At 34.5% G+C, this 25,660-nt stretch overlaps 1 protein-coding gene across 2 annotated transcripts in view; it reads left to right on the top strand.

The window, feature by feature from the left end:
• Positions 1-25,660, top strand: part of LOC101891853 (formin-J) — a 198,531-nt gene that overhangs the window by 142,667 nt on the left and 30,204 nt on the right. For both annotated transcript variants that reach the window (XM_059125977.1, XM_059125978.1), the window contains one exon: positions 12,866-12,899. In XM_059125977.1, the coding sequence (XP_058981960.1) occupies positions 12,866-12,899 (34 nt within the window). The remainder of the gene's footprint in view (positions 1-12,865; positions 12,900-25,660) is intronic.

Raw genomic sequence — 25,660 nt, 5'->3', positions numbered from 1 at the left:
CCCAATATTTGAAATACCTCTGCTCCTGCGGAATATCGAGCCAAAGATTCCTATAGAGCAACGAGCCGAATTTCCTGTAAAACAACGAACCACTCATGTGGAACAACGACCCGATAACTCCTGCAGAACATCGAGCTGAAAGTCCGGAGGAACAACGATCCGGCCTTCTCCATATTGCGAACAAATGCACAGTGACATAATACCCTTACCACTATGTGGTGTAGGGTATAAAAAGACTAGTTAAGTATCTGACTGACGTGGATTCTCTAGCAGTTAGGGAATACACGTTCAGATGTAACCTGAAGTGAGAATCTTGAAATTTTGTACGAAGGTACATCTTGATTTTTGGAAAGTCATACTACTAGGCTACTAAATGTACTAAAATGGCAATAAATTTCTAAAATGGTATCATTTTGTATTATGAGAACGGATAAGGCCTACAACATGAAATTCGGTAAGAGAGTCAAGGATTGAAATAAAGTTTGTAATTTTATAAAAAGTACTCAATTGTACAAATTTTGGTATTGTGTGAAGGAATAGAGTAGAAATCCTGAAATTTGATATAGATGTCAATGTTGGTGTCTGTGGCTAAGATATGGAGGTGCTTTTGGAAATGTGTAGCATAATGGTTTGAAAGGTACTAAGTGGTACTAAATTGGGTATTGGGTGAAGAAATAGGTCTGGAATCCCAAAATTGTATAATGAGGTATCTGTTGGTACTAAATTTGGTATTGGTTGAGGGAATAGAGTTTAAATCTTGAAATTTGATACAAATGTTGGTATCTGAAGTTGTGATATGGAGATCTTTAAAAAAAAAATAAATGTAGTGGTTTTGGAAATGTGTACGAACATTATACGAAAAGTACTGAATCGTACTAAATTTGGTACTGGGTGAAGGAATAGAGCAGAAATCCTGAATTTTGATATAAATGTCACTGTTTATGTCTGTGGTTATGATATGGAGGTGGTTTTGAAAGTGTGTACGAAAAGTTCTCAATGGTACTAAATTAGGTATTGGATGAAAAATAGAGCTGGAATCCCGAAATTTGATATTGAAGTCTTTTCTGGTAGCTAGTATTGAGATCTGGAGGTAGTTTTGCAAATGCATACTATAATTGTTCATAAGCACTAAATGGTACCAATTATACCCTCAGTCATATGGCTACAGAGGGTATATATCATTTGATACGAAAAAGACGTTCCTCTCTCTCTCTTTGTGCCAAACCCGTTTCAGGACATTCGGGAGTCGATCTAGTGTACTTTAAAAAGTTAGTCTTAGAAATGCGAACCATGAACGTACGAAAAGTGCAAAATAATACAATATGTGCCATTGGGTGAGAAATTCGTTCCAAATGGTGGAGGGTATTGAAAGTTCGGCCCGGCCGAACTTACAGCTTTTTTACTTGTTGTAGTATTTGAATGGGCCATATAGATCCCAGTTTAGGTATAACCTTACGTGCAAATTGATGGTTTTTTTGGTTATTTTATTCACAATTTTAATCCGAATTTGTGTACATTGGCGGTTACGGTATGTAAAAAACATCCTTGCAGGGAACTGTTTATGTAGATACAAGTTTTGTTATAGTTCCCATATTACTGTATTTCCAAATATTCTGTATCTTAATGCCACACTTTTCAACATCCTATGACAGAAAATTGCCTCACCGGAATTATTTCATATTTGGAATTTGGAATTTCATAATTTAATCATTTTTATACCCTACACCACATAGTGGTAAGGGTATTATGTCTTTGTGCAGGACGCATTTATTATCCGATTGAAATGAAGTTTTCCAAACAACATTTGTTTGGCCCAAGGACGAATCCTATTGAAATTGGAGATAATCGGTAAAAATTTAGATATAGCTTCCATATATATCTTCATCCGATTTGTCTTTTATTGTGCACCAAACGTGTAATATCAGTCCGAATAGTATGGAATTTTGCACGTACGATTGGACCTGAAAATAAGTATGCCAAATTTGATCGAAATCGGTTCAGATATAGCTATAGCACCTATATATAATGTTCATCCGATTTGTTACTTTTGTCCTCCACAGCCGTAATATGCACTCTGTAACAACAATATTTGGGGAAATATATCAAATACAGCTAAGAAATACACTTGCTAAATTTTTATCGAGATCGGTTTAGATTTGGATATAGCTCCCATGTTTAACTTCGTCCGATTTACCTTTTATTGTGCACCAAACGTGTAATATCAGCCCGAATTGTATGGAATTTTGCACATACACCCAAATTAGGCCTAAAAATAAGTATGCCAAATTTGATCGAAATCGGTTCAGATATAGCTATAGCTCCCATATGTATTGTTCATCCGATTTGTTATTTTTGTCCTCCGCAGCCGTAATATGCACTCTGTAACAGCAATATTTGGGGAAATATATAAAATGTAGCTCAGAAATACCTTTGCTAAATTTTATCGAGATCCGTTCAAATTTGGATATAGCTCCCATATATAGCTTCGTCCGATTTACCTTTGATTGCGCACCAAACGTCTAATATTTGCCCAAATGGAATGGAATTCGCACATGTGACCTAATTGAGTCTAGAAGATATTATGCCAAATTTGGTGAAGATCGGTTCAGATATAGCTATAGCTCCCATATATATATATTGTACATCCGATTTGTTGTATTTGTTACACACAGCCGTAATATGCACTCCGTAACAACGATATTCAGGGAAATTTATCAAATACAGCTCAGAAATATCTTTGTCACATTTTATCGAGATAGATTCAGATTTGGATATAGCTCCCATATATATCTTTATCTGATTTCAAATTAATTTTACGCCAAATGTGCAATACAAGTCCAAATTTAAAAGATACAAATGCTTCGGCATATTTAGTCCTTTAAATTTTAAATTATAATTATAATCATAGCGTGTATGATTAAATTCTCCCATAAAAACTTTTAATTGTTATGTGGAGTTATGTGGTGTAGGGTATCATAAAGTCAGCCCCGCCCGACTTTAGGACTTTCTTTACTAGTTCTTTTTTTTTTTTGGTTATTGAAGTGTGTTTACTTCTTTTCGATTCCTAATCTGATTATTTTCAAAATATTGCTCCAACATATAAATATTACACCCCTTTTTAGTTAGTGTTTTAATGCAGCTTTTCCCTTGCCTAATCTTTAGTATAGCTATCTCAATTACTCCACTCCCAATCGTTCGACCCTGTCGTGTTAAATTCCATATTAAGCGTATATTTATTTGCCATTGTTTATTGAAGATCAATTCGAAATCTATATACTGAAGGACACATAGTTATAGAATATTTTTTTTCCAACAAACTATGGTCACAAACTCCCACAAGGTCGGCTGAGGCAAGTTTATTCAACCGGTATTTGTGGCAGAGAAAAACAAAACATGATCATCCCACTGACAAAATTGAATTGAGCAGATGATTCAATATTTTTGAGCGTCATCTTCCAACACAACATTGTTTGCAAATGCTTTGTATTTAATTGATGATGATGTGTACTATTCAAAAGCTCATAACTCCATTAGCCGTAATATGATGCTCGTAAAAGAAGGCAACACCAAACTATTAGCATTCGTCTTTGGAACTCCAATAGTATTCTCTTCTTCTTCTCATTTGGCATCTCTTGGAAAATAAACTATTTGTGATTTGATCAAAATGCATGATAATAGCCTCAACGCATCCGCATAGCCCAGCTCGTGTGTCTATTTATTTATTTTTTATTGCTTTGGGTCGAATAATTCAATTAAATGATAAATTGTTCGTTACACGATAATTTATTGTTTTGCATGACATCTAATTCAAAATGTAAATGAATCTCAACAGTATTCATTTCCACAGATTGGCGCACTTGAATGCGCCACGCTATTCTCCAGCGGTGGTGGTGTGTAGTTGGTGTGGTTCCGTCTGTGGCTACGACCATCATCTATGTGTGTCTATGAGCGATTTTATGGAATCATAGCAAATTAACAAAGTTCAAGTTCTGGCCATAAATAAATATTGAAAATTACCATCACTTGTGGGGATAGTTGAAACGATTGAAATGACCCGTTTCGTAAAGCCTTTTTAGTTTGCCGCTGGCTGTGACAATATATCATTAAACAATTAATTTTAAATAATTCTCTGATTATTGCATAATAATTGAAAATAATGTGTTATATTGGTTAACAAGTGTTTGAATTGGAATGGAATTCTTTTTCGTGGTAAGAATAGTAGAAAAAACTTCATTGAATCCCATCGGAAATATTTTGAAAACTTGATATTTTTCCTCATCTATATATTTTATGTCAAGTCTCATTCAACTTTTGATCTCTTTTAATAAAAAAAAATAGATTGGTCATAAATTACTAATGAAGGCGATATTTCCGAGCCCAATCCGTTTCATAAGAACCTGAAGTTCTTCTGGGGTTTTGATATACATAGCCAATACTACAATATTCCCTTGGAATTTCCCAAATCTCAGCCCACCTGGGAAAATTGAAGACAAGTAGGAAATATTTTAGCATGTCTTGTCAAGAATTAAAAATTTATATATTTTTTGAAATATTGAAAACATTTTACTGCAGCTCTTAGTGAAATTTCATGAAGAATATTTCTGTCTTTCCTAAACTCATATGAAGTAGGGCTTTAACCTTATTTTTTTTTAATATTTTTAAAATCCTGACATTTAAGGTACGATTTACAGTTTTATAATTTTTCGGACTTTTTACACAATCTCTTTAAAAATATTTTTGTGGAATATTTAGGTCGTTTAAGGGGGAGAACAAAAATTCCCCATCATTTGAGGGTTTAAGTTTTCGACCAAAAAAATCTGTGTATTTTTGTCAATAACATTGTCGAAGACAGCATACACGAAAATTGCAAGGATTTCAAGAAATCTAAATCCGAACATTGCTGCAGGTAAAAAGTAGCCCGGCCGAACTTTTATGTCCTCCATAATTTGAAAAAATTTGAAAATTTTCAACAAAAAAAAAATCGTCGAAAATACAGCTCAAATGAGAACCGTTATATGGGGACTATACGAAGATGTGGTCCTGCATAATTAATTCTTGTCATAGAAACTTTGAAACAGTTCCGGTGGAGGTTCCGTTATATGGGCGCTATCCTAAAATGTGGACATATGTAGGCAATTCTCTTCTAGGTGGTAAAGTGCTCAGGATGAACCCCTTGTGAGGACTTTAAGACAATTTGAGGGGATATGCGATATCGTGGATCTTTATAGACAATTCCCTTCCAAAGGGTAATGTACTCAGAAGGAACTCGTTTTGTAGATTTTAAGACAATTTCGTTGAAAAATTTGCCTGAAATCATCAAAATACCGAATATCGGGAGGTGCCGTTATATGGGGGATATCGTGGGCCTATATAGACAATTCTCTTTTAGAGGACAAAGTACTCACAAGGAACTCCTTGAGTAAATTTTCAGATAATGCCGTTGACAAATTCAGCTAAAATCATCAAAATACCGAATATCGGGGGTACCGTTATATGGGAGCTATACGATATTGGGGACGGATATAGCCCATCTTCGAAGTTGACCTGTATTCCTGTTATCTGCCAACAAAAAGGTGTTGCTCATTACGAACTCCAAACACCAAGTTTAAGATAATTCTGCTGAAAAATGTAGTTAAAAACTGAATAATGAGAGGGGCTACACGAAGGCGTGCCTGTTCTAATTCATAGGAAGCTGTACCCACTGCGAACTCCGAATTCCAAAATGAAAATAATTCTGGTGAAGGGTGTGACAAAAATCGTCAAAATACCGAATATAGGCTATGTGGACCTGCATAGACAATTTTCTATTATAGGAACTGGTACCCATTATAAACTCAAAATAACGAATTTAAAACAAGTCCGATGGAGGAACAGTTATACGGGGTCCATTTGGACCAATATGTACAATCATCAGCAAGATGTTTTCCACAAAGTGAGGACACACATTCTAAATTTACAGCAAATTTTGTTCGCTGAGACTGCCAAAAACCCTTAAATCAGTCGGTACAGATATGAACTTGGACCTGTGTGGCTCATTTTCAACATTTGGCAGCGGAGCTGCACCAAATAGAAAACCTACATCCCGAAATCCATTCCATCCATTTGAGCTGATATTAGCCATTATTTGCACAATAAAACTGAATTCGGAATAAGGATATATGGGAGCCCAATCTTAGGCGATGTCGATACAATTTGGCAAAGTTATTTCCGAGCTCTATAATACATCTGGTACCGAATATCATTGTTGTCGAATTCATATTACGAAAGTGAGGAACATTAACACAAAATCGGATGAAAGATATACATGGGAGCTATAGCTATATCTGAACCGATTTTAACCAAATTTGATGTACTTTCTTCTAGACTGAATTCGGTCGGATGTACCAAAAGCTCAGGCCATTTGTACTGATAATGGCCATTTGGTGCACAATTAACCCGAAATCGGTAAAATAGCTATATCCAAATCTGAACTAATCTTGATATAATTGGGCAGAGGTATTTCCGAGCTCTATAAGATATCCGTTAGCAATTATCATTGTTTTCGAATTGATATTACGAATGTGAGGGACTTAAACACCAATTCGGATGAAACATATATATGGGAGCTATAGCTATATCTGAACCGATCTCGTTAAAATTTGACAGACGTATTTTCTAGTAGTATTTGATGTTCGGTAGTAAATATCATTCTTGTGGAGTGCATATTACTAATGTGAGGAGCTTAAACACCAAATCGAATGAAAGATATATGGGAGCTTTAGCTATATTTGAACCGATTTTCTCCAAATTTAAACTGGCTTCTAGATTGAATTTGGTAGAATGTACCTACATTCAGGTCATTTGGACTGATATTGGCCATTTAGTGCACAATTAACACGAAATCGCTTGAAGATATATATGGGATATTTCAATTGGGTGCGTCCTTGGGCCAAACAAATGTCGTTTGCAAAATTTCAGCTCAATCGGATAAAAAATGCGACCTGCATTTTGTTAACAAAAATACATGGGTAGACGGGCGGACTGACCTGCATAAATCGACTCAGAAAGTAATTCTATGAAGATCTTCAAATGTAAATATGGGTCTAACTCGCTTCCTTTTCCATCTTACAAACAAATGCACAAAGACTTTATACCTGTGGTGTAGGATATAAATATCACGAAATATTACCGAAAAATACTGACATTTTTATTACCATATTTGTATACAATTTTTCTAGGTTTTATTCTTTTCTGGCCTTTCGTGTTTTTCTGCCGGTTTAATCGGTTTTTTGTATTTTTTACATAAATTCTAACCTCATAAGAAAATGTTATATTTTTTGGTTTATTTCAACCAAAACAATTTCAGGAAGATCAGGCCGTAATTGCGACCACAGCGAATATATTTAATTAATATATCTTATTTTGGCTACCTTAGTTTCAATATGTTTTTTAATGGAATACCATAATTATTTTATATATCGATAATGAAGAAAGAAAAAAAAGAATCACTGTGTGTCGGCTCACTATGTTTATTAATTTTTATTCCACAACGAATATCCATCAGGGTCATAAGGTCTGTCTCCGCTTCGTCCATTGGATACAATCAAATTACATATATTAATTTCGTATATTGGGTGTAACACTAACCGTGAAGCGGCTTTACTTGACAATTTAATGACATATCTAGACTATGCCACTAAACCGACAGCAAACACGTCCCAAAAAAAAAAAAAACACAAACCATATTCATCAACACCGAAACAAAATTGCAACAATAAACCCTAAGGTTTAATTTTGAAATCGATTGAGAAGCCGACACCCATCTATTTAGATGATAATCTCTCAGGTTTACCTCCCTCCCTCTCTCTCTCTCTCATCTCTTCAACGAAGATTATCGATTAACAACAATGTTATGGAAATCGTGTTGCCATCGATTAGATTAGAAAACACCGAGATGATCGATTTAATTATACAACAACCCAAAACAACACAGAGATGCAAAAACCACAAAAGTTAAAGTTTCATGTTAATACAAAACAACACATTTTTCCATAGAATTTTAATAGCTAACAACTGTTGCAAAACCGCATAACTGATTTATAATATTCTGAACGAAATATATGTACATATATTCGAAACTACTTATAAATCTCTCAGCGGAGCAAATAGAGGGGGGAAATTAACATAAAAATGTTAAACAATTTCCGAATATATGTGGTGTTTGATGTTACCAGCGATTTTTTCGATCCATTGAAAATTAATTCAAACATTAAGTGATGAGGGTTCCGATAAGCATCATTTACTGAAAAGGCAGCTCTTTTGATGTCAATGCTGAATAGTTAATGTGGCCCAGTGAATTATCTGCGACATAACTAGATTAAATATAATTAATATGGTTTGCTGAAACTACATGAGATCAATTTGAAGCCATGTTTTGAATGATAAATGGCTGCCTAGCTTCTCCCGCATATTTCGGAAAGCTTTTTCCTATTCTCATTAAAGTTGGAATTATTCTGAACGGCAAATGTTGCCAGCCTCCACAATTTAATCACAATTTAAGTGAATTTTTATACCCTCCACCATAGTATGGAAGGTATATTAAGTTTGTCATTACATTTGTAACACCTCGAAATATACATTTTAGACCCCACAAAGTATATATATTCTTGATCGGCACAACAGCCTATGACAGAAAAAGTTCAGTTCCACGTCTTCGTATGGCCCCCATATAACGGTACCTCCATATTTTCGCTGCTTTGGTGATTTTTGCGACATTTTTCACCGGAAATGTTTCAAATTTGGTCGTTGGAGTTCTTAATTGATTTTAAAGCCTATGACCGACGTCTTCGTATGGCCCCCGATATTCGGTATTTTGATTATTTTAGCGTCATTATTCACCGCAAATGTTTCAAATTTGATATTTAAAATTCGTAACGGAAACTACAGCCTATGACAGAAAATTGTTTGTGCAGCTCCACGTCTTCGTATGGCCCCCATATAACGGTACCTACCGATATTCGATATTTTGATAATTTTAGCGACATTATTCACCTGAATTGTTCCAAGTTTTGTATTTGAAGTTCGTAATGGATACTACAGCCTATGACAAATAATTTTCTGTAAAGGTCCACGTCTTTGTATAGCCATATAAGGGTACCTCCCGATATTCGGCAAATTAATGATTTTAGCGACATTATTCACCGGAATTGTCGGAATTTGGTATTTGAAATTCGCAGTGAATACTACAGCCTACGACAGAAAATTGTCTGTGCTGGTCCACGTCTTCGTTTGTTGATTGTTGATTTTAGCGACATTATTCTCCGGAATTGTTTCAAATATGGTATTTAAAATTCCTAATAGATACTACAGCGTATGCCAGAAAATTGTCTATGCAGGTCCACGTCTTCGTATAGCCACCACTGTGCATCCCGATATTCGGTATGTTGATGATTTTAGCTACATAATTCACCGATTTTTTTGAAGTTTCGTATTTCAATATTTTAATGGTTTATGACAAAAGTTACCTATGCAGGTCCATGTCGTCGTATAGATTTTAATATAACAGCAACATTCGGTATTTTTAAAACTTTAACAGAATTTTAAACGGATTTTATTTTTTGTTCCAAATGGTGCAGGATATTCAAAATTCGGCCCGCCAAACTTTCTACTTTTTTACTTGTTATTTTTTCAATAGTTGACCATTTGTGAATTCTACTATCAGTAGAGGATCGATACATCCCTTTCGCACGGTAGACGTGGGTTCTAAAAGCGCAATTTTGATGAGACATATTTTTGCTACATCAAATGATATATGTCTACATACATATATCTATCTATATAGATTCATGAGTAGTCAATTCTGACTGAGAATCAACGAACCGACTAAACGGCTAGAAATTGGAAGCTTGAAATTTTTTACGAGGTTGTGATACAAAGTACTAAAGGTACGACAAGTTCTATAATGTACTAAAACGTTAATGCTTTGTATTGGGCAAACTTGATGAAGTAGAATTCTGAAATATGGAATAATAGTCAATGATGGAGGGCAGGGTAGATGTAAAGAAATATTGTCAAACTGAAAAAATTGTGCATTTTGAGTACTAAACAGATAAATAGCAGTAAGTTCAGCCGGGCCGAACTTTGAATACCCTTCACCATTTAAATAAAATTGGAAATTAACAAAAAATAAATAAATAAATAAATAAATAAATAAATAAATAAAGAATCCGTAAAAAAATCTTTTAAAATCATCAAAATACCGAATATAGGGAGGTACAGATAATTATAGGTCATACGAAAACCTGGACCTGCATTGACAATTTTCTGCCATAAACTGTAGTACCCATTAGGAACTTCAAATATTAATTTTGAAACAATCCCGGTAGATAATATAGCGAAAATCATTAAAATATGCAATATAGGGAGATATCATTATACTGTAGTACCCACTACGAAGTATCATTACGAAACTTGAAAAATTTCCCTAAAATCATAAAATACCAAATATAGGGAGGTACAGTTATATAGGGCTATAGGAAGATCTGAACCTACATAAGCAATTTTCTGCAACGTGCAAATACGAAATTTTAAACAATTTCGTTAAATGATGTCGTTAAAATCCGCAAAATTCGGAATAAAGGGGGGTACAGTACAGGCTAATCGAAGACTTGAACAATTTTTCGTCACAGGCTACCCATTACGAACTATCAATACGAAATTTAAAACAATTCCTGTGAAAATTTTCGCTAAAATCATCAAAATACAGAATATAGGAAGACACAGTTATATGGGGGCTATACCTAAACGTGGACGTATATAGCCCATTTCTAGAACCAACAGTCCTGCAGGCGAAACACACATGTGAGTAAAATTTTATCAACCTACTTTAAATCGTTAGGATGCTAGAGTCATTTCCCCAGACGATCGAACGGACGGCCATCGTTAAATCGACATAGAATTGTATGCTGACCAAGAATATATATACTTTGTGGGGTCTAAAATGCATATTTCGACGTGTTTCAATCGATTGACGAACTTAATATACCCTTCATATTATGGTGGAGGGTATAAAAAGTCCTAACACGAATTGTTGAAAAGAATCTAAAATTTTAAGATGGAATTTTTACTGCCAAAGTAGCTAGCATGTAACATGCCAAACAAGTAAAAGATTTTCTTCAACCTCAGTTTGTCACAATATATTCGTATAGATATAGCTTTATCCTAAAATATTTATGAATTCCTGGCGATAAGGAAGGATTTCAACATTTGATATCATCTGGGACCCATAGTAAAATTTTATGACGAATAACTTTGTGGAATATTTTTCCATCCCGTTTTTTATTAAAAACCCCCAAAATTAAATTTTCTACGATAATTTCTCTTTGCAAGTGTAAAGGGGATTCCCCTTCCCCCTCTATTTATGTTATTTTGGGATCTAAACTTTCTAAACGCCGCTACACTTGCCTTCTATTTTTATCTTGAGTCTCATATTCTCTTTCTCTTTTTTCATTTTTATTGAAAAAAATGATTTTTGTCGCATAGTGTAATTTTTCAAAATTGTAATCTACCAAGTTTTTCGTTTAAGTATGTTTTGTGGTGCACATGATTTAAATATATACGGTCAAAATGGGATAATACAGCATAAGCAGCCACTATTTAATCCACTCTTGTAATGAATGATACATCTCCGATATTTCGAATTTCAGAATTTTGTTTTTCTTTTTTGTATTTTTTATTCATTGCATTTGTTTTGCTTGTTGCATATTGTCTTCGAAAGAAGTATGTGTCATTGTCTCAGTTACGCCCTTTTGTTTAATAGCCACAGGCATATTTTATCAACTTCACTTTAAAAGCTGAAGAAAAATATTCTTTTGTCGAAGCGCAAATTAATTTATTTAAATTGAAAACAATGAATACGTGATGCGTTTTTATAAATCTGCATAGTAGAATGTCCAGAAATAAGCGAGAATTTTTTGTGAAAGAGAGAAACATATAGAGGCCTGAATTCAAATTTTCTACGAATTTTTTCCATAAAAATCTACACATATACATATTTCATTAAAAAGGTATACATATTTATACTCTCAGCTGACATTCTTTAATCTCTACAATCAAAATTTATACTCTGGCGCTCAAAAATCATTCAAAGCACGAATAAAATATAAATGCATAACGGACCGGACCAACCAACCCAACAAAAGCAAATGTCATTCGGCATTTAACACTCATCATTAATTCCCAAGAAATTGGTGAAATGAGGCATGCAACACCAGAGTGTGGTGGGGCGAAATGAATCCATTGTCCCTCTTTTCTGGATACTACCACACGACATGATGGGATGCAAGTTCATGAACTCCACTATTCTGATTGTTGTAAATGGAAAGGGAATGGATTTCCGTTTTTGTCGTCACCACTCACACACAAACACACAATGGACTTGACACTTGGCATATATCGTGGCTCCTTCATTGGATTTTTGACACATATGGCATTTACAGCATGTTTCAAAATCTTGAAATGAGAAAATATTTGTTATTAATCTGAACTCCATGCGTTCAGGCAATCCATCCATCCATCTATCAACCCAGCTAGCCGGCAGGCCGGCCACTCAACCAACCAACCGACCAGCCAGCAAGCACATGTCATGAATGTGTTAATTGATATTGATAATGTAATTTATTTGTGTGGTTGTGTGTCTGTGGGCCAGACACATCAGATGTTTATCAAGATTTGATGACAATGATGGACATATTTTTAAAGTGCCAACAATTTGAATCCGGATACACAAGAATTAAACAAAACTGATTTTATGTTGTTTTTATAAGTTTAAAAAAATCTACCCATGTTATACATTTAATTAAATTACGTTTTTTTTTTTTTTTTCTAGGTTTAAAAGTTCTTCCCCTGTTAAATAATTTAAGGTAAGTAAAGCAGTAAAATATTAATTATTTTATAATCGAAACAAAATTTGGAGATTGGAGACAAATGAATGATATTTTCTCACCAGAATTTCCCTTACAATGGTTCGAAATTTTGAATAACCATAACAAGATTAACTTCAATCTGGAATAATAATATGAATAAGTATTAAAAAAACAAAAACAATACCACATTTCAAACATATATATTTAAAATGGGTTAATATAATAAAAGTGCCCATTTTATGGGGGCTATACTAAAATATGAATTTCTATAACCGATTCTCTATTCAATAGTATATACAAGATGGAAACCGTTACGAACTTGAAATATCAAATTTGAAAATATTCTGTTAGAAAATGTGAGGGCTATAGATTTTTTTTCTGCCAGAGAATAGTGTCAATTTAGAACTTTAAATACCAAACTAAATAAAAAAGAAAACAAGTAAGCAAAGGCTATAGTAGTGCGGTGCCGACCATGTGATACCCAACAACACTACAATATGTTAGAAGCCCCCTTATATCCAAATCCATTTTGGAATATTTAGTTTTTGTAATAATGTCAAAGAGGTTACCCTTAGTTTTTTAGCCCGGAGAATTTGGCAAAAGTTGTGAAAGTTGTGGTCCATTTTACAGCTAAATGTAATCCAATGGTAATCCAAAATGCTAGACTTCTTCCCTGTTCTTAACTCTCTTCCGATGCGAAATTCCGTGTCGATTAGTTTCAATTGTGGCCTATAGAGCGACTACAAAATTAGAAAAAAATATATTTTTTAATCCATTTGCACATCTAAATTTACATCTTAAAAACAATAGGCTTTCATTCTGACCCTACCCCCATGCCAAATTTCGTGAGGATTGGACGATAATTACGACATGCATATAATACCCTCAAAACGTGTGTTGAAGGGTGCAAACATTTAGAAAAAAATGTACAATTCAAAATTGAAGGTCAAATTGAAAAAATCTCATGCGCTAAAAAATATGACAAGAATTGGAAAAAATGGAACAAAAACAAGTAAGCAAAGGCTACAGTCGAGCGGGGCCGACCGTTGAATACCCTACAACACTATAATAAACCATACAGTTGATATAGGCGAGATACTCGAAAGAATTCCACAAAATTTTGTGACAAATAATAAAAGAAAACCATTAATTTTCGAGTAATAGCAACTTAAACTAATTTGCTCATTTCCAATTTATTGGTAGATGTTGCACGTAAATGGTCTTCCTAGATCTGGAACCAATATTTCCCAAAGAAATGAGAAACAGACATTTGACTATATTCTTCATCGAAATCAGCGTTAACGAAATAGTCAGAAGTGCGTCTTTCCTGTATTTGTGAATTCTCCAAAAAGTCACTGGAATCGACATTTTCGTATTTTGTCTACAAAATTTGGCAAACTATTTCAAACATTGAATATTTTTGGATGGCCATCCAAAACTGCTTGGCTTTTGTAATGTCCGGTAACTCCCATTCAAATGTGCGTGAGGATCGGGCGACAATTTTGCAGTTTTTTGGTCCATTTCAACCCCTAAATATATGGCGATCATCTCCAAAAAGGGTAGGCTTCTATTCTGACCCTCATCTTATCTCCATGCTAAATTTCGTAAGGATCGGGCCATAAATGCGATCTGCATATGATATCCTGATATCCTAACTACTTAGTTTTGTTAGCTGTAGAAATATTACCAAATGTTTAATTCAAAATGAAAATATGCCAAAAATATGACAAAATTGAAAAAATATGAGAAAATTTTACAAAATCAATATTTTCATCTTTAGAGAGATATTTTTATGAGATTTTTTTAGACGCTTTTTCTTTCCTGCCAAGAGCCCATTCTAAACTAATGAGAACTTTCAAAATCAGTTCAGCCGTTCTCGACATATAAGAGATTTTCCAAGCTTATCTTCTTTGATAAACATATATATCGCACATATTTTGCTATATATCCGTTTTGTTGGATGTTAACATCAATGTAAAGATCAGAAGTAACCTTGTCATGGCATTGTGATTTCGCCGGGATTTAAAATATTCGCGGTTTAATGAAAAATTTTGAATTTTTTCAACACAAAATTATCTATTTTACCCGCTAAATGTTATCCGATGACCACCCAAATTGGTAGGCTTCTTCCCCTCCCTAAACTCTAGCTACATGCGAAATTCCGCGTCGATTTGTCTATAATTGTGACCTGTATAGCTACTGCAAAATCCTACATTTTTTCAGTATTTGGTCCATTTCAACCCCTAAACAGTTGGCGATCATCTCCAAAAGAAATAGGGTTCTATTCTGACCCCAGTCCCACCTCCATTCTAAATTTCGTGAAGATCGGGCCATAATTGCGACCTGTAGAGTGATTACAAATTAACATGGACAGACGGACGGACAGACATACATAGCTAGATCGACTCAGCTCGGCGAGCTAGGAAGATCCATATATACTTTCCTATGTGGGAAACCAATATTTCGAGGTGTTACATAATTTTTGGGCCAATCAAACTTATAATACCCCCAACACATAGTGTTGTAGGGTATAAATATTCACTTTTTATTGGTATATTTTTCCGTGATTTTCTTATATTTTCTGCTTTTCTGGCAAAAGACCATTCCAAATCGGCCCAGCGGTTCTTGATTTATAAGCAGAATAAATAAGATCAATTCTTTTACATATATATTGTACCTATTTTGCTATATATATCCGATTTCTTGGCTATCAGCATCACTGTAATGGTCAGAAGTGATCTATTAACGAATTTGTGCTTTGGCTGGTGTTGAAAATATTCGCGGTTTTGTGGAAATTTCCCTATTTTCTTACATAAAAGTTGGGGTCTATTTTACCCGCTAATTATTGTCCGATGGCCGTCCAAATTGTTAGGTTTCTGCCCACACCTAAACTCTAACTCCATATAAATTTTCGCGTCGATTGGTTCATAATTGTGACCTATAGAGCAACTGCAAAATCAGGATATTTTTCTGTTTTTGGTCCATCGTGTCATCATCTCCAAAAACAATAGGGTTCTATTCTGACCGTAATCCCACCTCCAATTTCAATTTCGTGAGGATCGGTTCATAATTGCGATCTGTAGCTTGATTACAATTTAACATGGACAGACGGACAGACGGACAGACGGACAGACGGACGGACGGACATACGTTGCTAGATCGACTCTAGATCATCTCGGCGAGATAGGAAGATCCATATATACTTTCCTATGTGGGAAACCAATATTTCGAGGTGTTATATAATTTTTGGCCCAACCAAACCATACCACCTTCAACATTTGGCTTTAGAGCAGTTATAGTTTGGTTACAGAGGGAACTAATATATGGGAGCCATATCCAATTCTGAATCGATGTTCACAAAATTTGATGCAAACATTTTAATATTTTATACCAAATAAAATGCATGAGAAGGATTATATTAAAAAATATATCCACAAAATAGAAACGTGTGTTCGGAAATTCACTCAGTTTGAGCTGGTATTAGCCATTCTTTGCACAATAAACCTAAAATCGGATTAAGGCTATATTAATAGTGGATGTCGATAAAATTTAGCAAAGGTATTTCCGAGCTCTATAAGATATCTGGTACCAAATATAATTGTTGTCGAATGGATATTACGAATTTGAGGGACTTAAACACATATCGGATGAAACATATATATGGGAGCTATAGCTATATTTAAAGCGATTTTCTCCAAATTCTATGTACCTGCTTCTAGACTGAATTCGGTCGGATGGCCTCTTGGTACACAATTAACCCGAACTCGGTTGAAGATGTATATGGGAGCTATATCCAAATCTGAACCGATCTTGATAAAATTTGGCAGAGATATTTCCGAGCTATATAAGATATCTTGTACCAAATATCATTGTTGTCGAATGCATATTACGAATGTGAGCGACTTAAACACCATATCGGATGAAACATATATATGGTAGCTATAGCTATATCTGAACCAACTTTCACAAAATTTTATGTATCTGCTTCTAGACTAAATTCGGTCGGATGTACCAAAATTCAGGACAGATATTGGCCATTTGGTGCACAATTAACCCAAAATCGGTTGAGGATATATGGGATTTATATCTAAATCTAATCCGATTATCGTCAATTTCAATAGAATTCCAAACAAAGTGAGTTAGAAAATATTAAACAAATTTTCGAAAATACGATTTATTATTTTTCAATTCTGATTCTGAGGCTATTTCTCACCACGCCTCTGAGACTAATTCTTCATTATATTTTTTTGTTATATTTTGATTTTCAAGTTATTTCTTCGAAACTTTTTATAGATTCTCACAGATCATTTTGACTAATGAATGCCATTAAAAAACAGATTATACTAATCCCATTATCATTATCATATCAATATATATTTCGGTTTATTTTAGTATAAACAAAACATTTGCATAATTGCCAGCAATTAGTAATTAATAAATTTTTGATATTATGAAAGATTAAACAAATTTTATCTTGATTATACATTTTATGATGTCTTAACCCCCCCATCCCCTTCCAATTTTTATTGAAATAACTTTAATAATAAATTTCATATTTTAAGCCCTTCATTGACCTCTGTCGGCAATAAAACTGTCATAACGTAACCTTTGATGTTTATCATTGCATTGAATACGCTTCGGCGGACGAAAATCAAAAATGCATAAATTTCCATCAGCCGAAATTATTGTTGACAGCCCAAATGTAAATAATTGATAAAAAAAAACCTCTGCAACGCACTGCGACGCAACAGTAGCCAATTATCATTAAAAGTGATTATGTTCGGACGACATGTCAGTGATAAATGTGATGTCGTTATTTGGGAAAATGAATTGTTCAATTCGATGAATTTGAATTTTCTGACAAAACCTTGTTGGGAAAGTTTGGAATAGATTTAGGAAACCTTTAGAAAATAGTTTGTTTTATTGTGAATATTGTACTTTTCTAGAATAAATAAAATTTTCTTTTTAAAAAAGCTGAATATTTCGAACGAATTTGGCAATTTTCAAAAAAAAAAATAAAATCCGTTAAAATTTCTGTTAACATCTTTAAAATACCAAATGTAGCCGTCATATTAGGGTTTAAACGATGACGTGATCAAAAATATATACACTTTGAGGGGTCTAAAATGTATATTTCGAGGTGTTACAAACGGAATGATAAACTTAATATACTCCCATACTATGGTGGACGGTATAAAAATGTTTGAAAAAAGGGTGAGATAAAAAGACTGCAACAATGTCAAATGTCATAATTTTAACATTTTCTTTTAATTTTAAAAAATGTCGGAAATAGCATCAAATTTTTGAATAAGTTTAGATATGTTCGAATTGGTCACCTTTGGCAATGTATTATGGCCTTCAAACGGCCAATGAAACCGTCACATGCTGACCGAATGTTTCTCTGCGGTATTTTGGCCCATTCACGGCGAAGCGCTTGCTTCAGGTGATTGACACTTTCGAATTTTTTAGTGCCAACCTTGCTTTCCAAAATTCTCCAGACACAATAGTCCAACGGATTGGTATTCGGAGATTTTGGTGGCCATTGTGCGCTGGAAATGAAGCGAGGAACCTCATTTTGTAACCAATTTTGGTTGGCGCGTGCTGAGTGCGATGTTGCTGAGTCTTGTTGGAATGTCCAAGGTCTGCGGCCAAAATGTGTGCGTGCCCCAGGATTTAATACACCCTCCAGAATATTTTCGCGATAATATTCGGATTTTTTTCTGATGCCACGGTCGATTAATAGAGAGCAGAGAGCATGTTCGCTCTCCTATGCCTGTTACGGCGGCCACACCATCACCATGGCCGGCGCTTCTGGTTCTGTTGGCCAGCCGAAGGTGCACATTTTCAGCTGACCTCTTTGGCAAGTAAACACGATCATTTTGTTTGTTTAGAAATTGCTAGACAACGAATGTTTGTTCATCGGAGGAAGACAAATTCGGCAGTTCACCACTTTTGGCCAAGCGACGCAACTCTTTAGCTCTTTTAACTTTATTTTCTTTCTGTTGCGGTGTAAGTTCTTGAACTTTTTGGAATTTCAATGGCTTTACCCGGAGCTTATTTTTCAAAACTTGCCCAATTGAATATTACGATATGTTCAGCTCACGAGCCATCTTCCGGCCACTGCGACGTGGGTTTCGATCAAGTCGCTTCTTGACTTTTTGGGTTTGGATCAAGTCGCTTCTGATTTCTGCTGATGTTGCTATTTTCTTCCGTCCACTTCCTTGACGTCGGGCTACGCTACCAGTAACACAGTAACGAGCGATGGTACGAGGCACAAAAGACTGGAGTGCTCTACGAAAGCCATTTGTGCTTTTCCAGCCAAATATAAAAAATCACACTATCAGGATTAAATTCCACCACGAATATTTTCTTTTCTGGAAAATTCTCACCAAAATGCTTTTGTACGCTTGTAAACAATATAAAGAGTTGTCACTGGAATAATTTTAACAACTGTCGGACGAGTGGCTTAAAAATGGCAGCAGTCTGAAGTTGGTTGCAGTTTTTTCATCTCACCCTATATATTTCTCATTTATCCCTATGACAATGACTAATAGAATCTCTGCTTTAACAATCCTTAAATTAATTTGATACTCTCTACAGAAGTTCAAACACCAATTTTTCTTATTTTGCTTCGTGGAATAGTTGGGAAATCAATGAGCTGTGGATTTTGGTCAAATACAAACTGTCTGAATGTGACCGAAATCAAAGTCTGTGTGTTCTTGTCTTTCGAAAAAAAAAAAAAAAACAATAAACGGTCAGAAGCATGCAATGATTGGTGGGAGCCTTTGAGGCATTTCTCATATCAATTTGGCGAACATGATTTCTTGTGTAAATCGTTATGACGATAACAATTATCTACACCACATCAAACCACAAAGATCGCTCATACATGTATTGCAGTTGCATAAATTCGTCATATATGTATGAATGTATGTTTGCATATGAAGTTGACTATTCGTTTAGCAGCAATTCTCTATGGACGAACGCTTATGAAATTAGTGGGTGTGTTTGAATGCATTAGTTTCAAATTATTACAGATACAAACGATTTATTAGCTATAATTTTATAGCAAAACCATTTCATGCAAAAACACATTGAACCGTGGGCAATTGGTGACCATATGAAATTTTGGAAAAAAAAAGTAAAAATGCAATTAAGTTCAACCGGGTTGAATTTTAAAACCTACACCACTTCAAAATATGTGTATAAGTGACGAGATCAATTTGCTACCATAGGGGATGATACCTATTATGACCTAAAAATATCAATTTTAAAAACAATTATATTTAAAAAATGTGGCTAAAATCATTAAACTAGTCTAAAACGTAGACCATCTATGGAGGACTAGCTCATATGTAAAAAAAATTTTCATAAGAGCAAACCGTTAGGAAACCTAAATACCAAATATAAAACAGTTCGGGTGAACCATCTGTTTATGGGGATCAAAATACTACATATCGGGATGTACCGTTATATGAGGGCTACTAGAAAGCATGGACTTATATAGAAACATTTCTGCCAAATAATGTAGTTCCCATTCTGAACTTAATCTACCAGACTTCAAGGAATTGTGTTGAAAAATTACTCAAAATTCAAAAAAAAAAAAAAAAAATGGCACAGAGTGGTATAACGAATGGTGTCAAGGGCAGAGGTCAGTTCAGTTGTTGCCAGGATCAATTTAAGGCCCCACAAACCTCAAGTAGTACACATCTGCTAGTAATTTCAGTTTTTATTAAATTACTCTGGTGCATACAATACATCTAATATATTTAGAAATATGGAGTTGTTTTGATGTCAATATTACCGGCTCTTAAGGAATGCAGGGGTATATTCCGTCGTTTAGCGTTTAGAAATGTTCCTTTGTCGATTCGTAGTTATTCGAGTTCTTTTTGACTCGGTTGTATTTCGGATGCCGACGACTTGGAAGTATTTGGGAAGTCGCCGTCTCGTACATTTTTGGTCTTCTGTTCGTAGAAAATTCGACTAGTGAGAGCGACAAGGAGCTCGAAGCTAGCTATGACCTTGGAACTTGGTAAGAGCTTGGAGCTAGCTAGCTAGCTAGAGTGGTGAAATAACTGACTGATCAGGGTCAGCCTTGGTGCGTAGTCGTGTAATAAGGCTGGATTTTTGGATATTCTTAAGAAAAAAGTACTAAAATGTTCTAAAAAAATCAGTTTTTTGGAATGGACAAACCGAATGAGCTTGAATTCTGAAATTTTGGAAAAAGAGGGATCGATGAAGTGCAGGATAGATTTACCAATGTTTTTTTTTTTTTTGGAAATTCGGCCTTTAAAGTTACGAAAACTTCTAGAATGGTACCATTTGATATTATGTGAATGGATAGAGCTAAAAATTTGAAATTTGGTATGAGGTGGTTTTGAAAATATGTATTAAGTGTGCGAACTATACTAAATGGTATTTAATTTGGAACAGTTTATGTAGGGTGAACGGATGATGCTGCAATTTTTGAATTTTTGTATTGGGTCTCCTGTTGGTGATAGGTTTGCAAAAAAGAGTTGGTTTTAGAAATGTGTACTTCAAGTGCACGAAAAGTACAAATAGTACTATATTTGATAAAATTTGGTATTCGGTGAAATCTGAAATTTTGTATTAGGGTCGGTTTTAATGTAGAGGTGGTTGCGGAAATGTGGACATATGGAGGTGGAATGTGTACTATAATTTTTCGAAAAGTACTATATGGCACTATGTTTGCCATTAGGTCAAGAGGTATAAAAAATATTCAGAAATTTGATAGATTACTGATGGTATCTGTGTTTGGTATTTAATAGTGTTTTAGAAAAGCTTCCTTTATTTGTACGAAACGTACTAAATTTAGTATTGAGTAACGGGATAGGATCTTCAAAAAGTCATATTGAGTCTCTGTTGGTATCTGGAATTGAGATATGAAGGTGGTTTCGGAAATGTGTACTATAATTGTACTGAAGTACTAAATAGTACTTAATTTGCAATTAGTTGATGAAATTTAGCTGAAATTTGATATTGACGCCTCTGTTGGTATCTGGAATTGAGTTATGGAAGTAGTTTCGGAAATGCGTACTAACATTTTACGAAAAGTACTGAATGGTACTAACTTTCGGTATTGGATGAAGGAATAGCGCTGAAATTCTAAAATTATTTCATTGTTTGCGTCTGTAGTATAATATGGAGGTGGTTTTAGAAATGTGTACTAAAAATTTACGAAAGGTACTAAGTATACGTCATTTTATACGTGCCTCATCGAATGACGGTTTTAAACCCTAGGTCTCTTTGACCTAATTCGTCTCAGAACATTTGGAGTCGATCTAGAGGTGTCCGTCTGTGTGGCTGGTGCGGAATATTATTATTGGAATATTATAATGTTATTGTCAAACTTGGATGGAATTTGGAGATGGGCAATATCGGTCCACACCATCCCGTACCTCCCCCACAAAAGGTCAACATTTTCAAAAAAAATAATTTACCTAATAGAATTCTATTATTCTTCTTTTGCAAAGTTTACAAATATCAATATTATTGGCAGTTCTAGGTCAAGTGCGAAAATGGATAATATCAGCCCATTCCATCCCCCTCCCCCCAAAAGGTGTCATGATTTGCAATAAATATTTCATATGTGAAATAAGAGTTCGTTTGTCTTCAAATTTCACGCATCCCAATATTTTTATTAAGACCATATCTGGTGTAAATATGGGTTCGCTCATTCTGGTAACTCCCCCACAAAGGTTCAATATTAAGAATAAGCAAACGATCCAAAAAAAGTAAATTGAGTAACCTTTTCTCTTATTCCATTCCAACTTTTTGCAAATTTTACAAATCTCAGTGATTTTGCCAGTTCTAGTTCAGGTGCGAAAATGAACAATATCGGCCCACTCCATTAAGTACCTCCCCCACAAGGGATCAAAATTTAGAACAATTATAACTTTTATAAAATTTGAAATAACAGTCCGACTGTCTTCAAATTTCACACATGCCAATAATTTTATAAAGACAAAATCTGGTATAAAGATGGTGTAGATCGTCTGGCTTCTTGGGTAACTCCCCCACAAAGCTTCAAATTTTAGAATAGCCAAAATATGAATTGAGCATCCTATTCCCTTAAAATTTTCCACATTCTAATATTTTTACTAAAGCCAGATCTTATGTGAAAATGAGATTAATCGGTTCTGGCTATTATCCCACAATGTGAAATACGCATCCGATCATTCGAAGCTTCCCATATTAAAATATTTCAACTAAAATTAGATCTAATGTGAATATGGAATTTATCAGTCCTGTAATTCATTTACCTCCCCCACAAGGGATAAAAATTTGGAATAGGCTAAATTCTCATACAATGCGAAGTAACTCAGCGATTTTCATCAAACTTTGTGCATCTTATTATATCTGTTAACTATAAATCTAATAGATATTTTGTCTATTCCTTCTGGTTAAATTTTTGACTAACAATTATTTCTATGGAACTTTGAATAAGGGTTCGATTTTCTTTAAATTTTGCACATCTTAGTATTTGTATGAGTATTAGATAAAGTGAAACATTTCGGTTTGCTATATTTGGCACCTCATACCTATTTCAACATTTTCCAAAAATTATCATAGGGTTTTGTAATTTCGGACAAAATTAGCATAAATCAATTGAGGACAACTGCAACTGCAGAGGTCTCCTTTCATCCGGTTTTCATCAAACAGCTCATGAAGATAGAAAATTCACACATCTTAATATTTCTGCCAATATAAGATCTTGTATCAAAATGAATATATTGTCAGCTTTTTTGGGCTCCTCTCCTACAAAAATTCAAAGGTTTCTAAAAGTACAAAATTTTATTAAACGATATGCAGAGGCTATATATCAAGCTTAGCTTTATTCTCCTTTAACAAAGTATCATAACTCCTTCTCCACAGACATTCTTTGCATATTTTGAAAAGTATCATATTACAAACATTTCACGCCCGCCATAAACACTAGTTCCATCTCTCGTCGGAGTCGCATAACAATTAATTACAAAATTCTTATGTATGTTAATATGTATATTTAAAAAACTATTTGCATAATTTACTGTCATTACACAAAAACAGAAAAACAAATCAAAAGAACAAACCGAATTCATGTTATTAACATGAAGTCTAGTAGTTCCACCTGCCATCCAAAAAATAAAGAAAAAATAAAATCAATCTTAAAACTCACCTTCTTGACGCCGTGGATAAACAACAACTTCACGCATCATTGGCTGGCTAACTAGCTGTTCACATTCAATTTCCAGCATTCATTCAGGCATAAAATTAAGCCTCCTCTTGGGTTTCTTTTCGACGGCTTGTATTGTTTCTTCACAACAACCCGTGCCTAAAATTAATTAACTAATTTGTGATTCGCCTGCAAAAATTAATGATTGTATAATGAATACCAAACAGAAACTACTTTTATGAATGAAACTGAGCAACAGGTGTCATCTGCGTTTCACAAAATAATAGGATTCGTTTGTTTGGCGTTGAATTCGAAACAGCAGCCACAGGCAAAATATGTACCGATCATAAAAAATAAAATAAAAATGTCGTTTGTTAAGATCTAATTTTTTAATTTATTTCCAATATCAAATGTCTCCATGATCAAAACAATAACATTTTAGGTTTTTTTTTTGTCAAATGTCACCGAAATGATTTTGAATAAAATTTGCATATTTTTATTGGGAGGGTGTTGCGATTCCAAGCCACACCCAGCGGCAATCAGTTCTTCGTCGGTTATCTGGACAGAAGGTTTGGAGTAAAATGTTTTGTTTCGCGAACAGGTGAGATGTGTGCGAACTGAAAAAATTATTTATTTTAAAAATCACGGTAGAATTAGCAGAAAATATAAGAAGTAATTATTCACTCAAACGAATTGTATTAGAATAAGTTAAAAAGTATCCACCGACAGATGTATACCCTTAGCCAATGTCTGCATGTTAACATATACAGGGTGAAATAACACTTCTTGGAATTTCAATGTCTTTACCCTGAGCTCATTTTTCAATATTTGCCGAATGGAATATTGCGATATGTTCAGCTCCTGAGCCATTTTTCGGCCACTGCTACGCGGGTTTCGATCAAGTCGCTTCTTTACTTTTCGAGCCATTTCTGCTGATGTTGCTGTTTTCTTCCGTCCATTTCCTTGACGTGGGGCTACACTACTAGTATCACGGTAACGAGCGATGGTACGAGATACAAAAGATTTATTCACATTTAAATGCTGGAGTGCTCTAACGATAGCCACTTGTTAATTTCGCGTTTTATGAGCTTTACGGTTTTTCAAATTTTTTTAGGGAGGCACCAGAAGGTACCATCCAGATCTTGTGTTACTTAAAAGGTTATTATTTATGAAATTTGGAGACAATCTGACACTTATTTCACATTTTATAAGAATTACAATTTTTCCAAATGTTGATCCAGGAGGAGTTGTCCTATATTTTCCATCTTCACACCAGATTTTGTTTTAGTAAAAATATTGAGACGTGTGTAATTTTAAGAGAATTCAATGCTCAATACGCGTTTTATGATAGTGCTTTGGTTATTCAAAATGTTGACCTTTGTGGGAGAAGTACCAGAAAGAATGATCCGATCTCTACCATGTACACAACAGATGATGCGTTGATAGAAATATTGAGATGTGCCAAATTTGAAAAGGAATCAGATGCTCCTTTCGCGTTTTACGAGTTTCATGGATATTCAACCTTTTGACCTGTTGTGGGGGAGGAGTGGACCAGAAGGAGTGGACCGATATATTCCATCTT

This window comes from Musca domestica, unplaced genomic scaffold, assembly GCF_030504385.1.
Source record: "Musca domestica strain aabys unplaced genomic scaffold, Musca_domestica.polishedcontigs.V.1.1 36, whole genome shotgun sequence".
Taxonomy (NCBI): domain Eukaryota; kingdom Metazoa; phylum Arthropoda; class Insecta; order Diptera; family Muscidae; genus Musca; species Musca domestica.
Note: the sequence above shows the minus strand (reverse complement) of the source record. Positions and strands in the feature narration are given on the sequence as shown.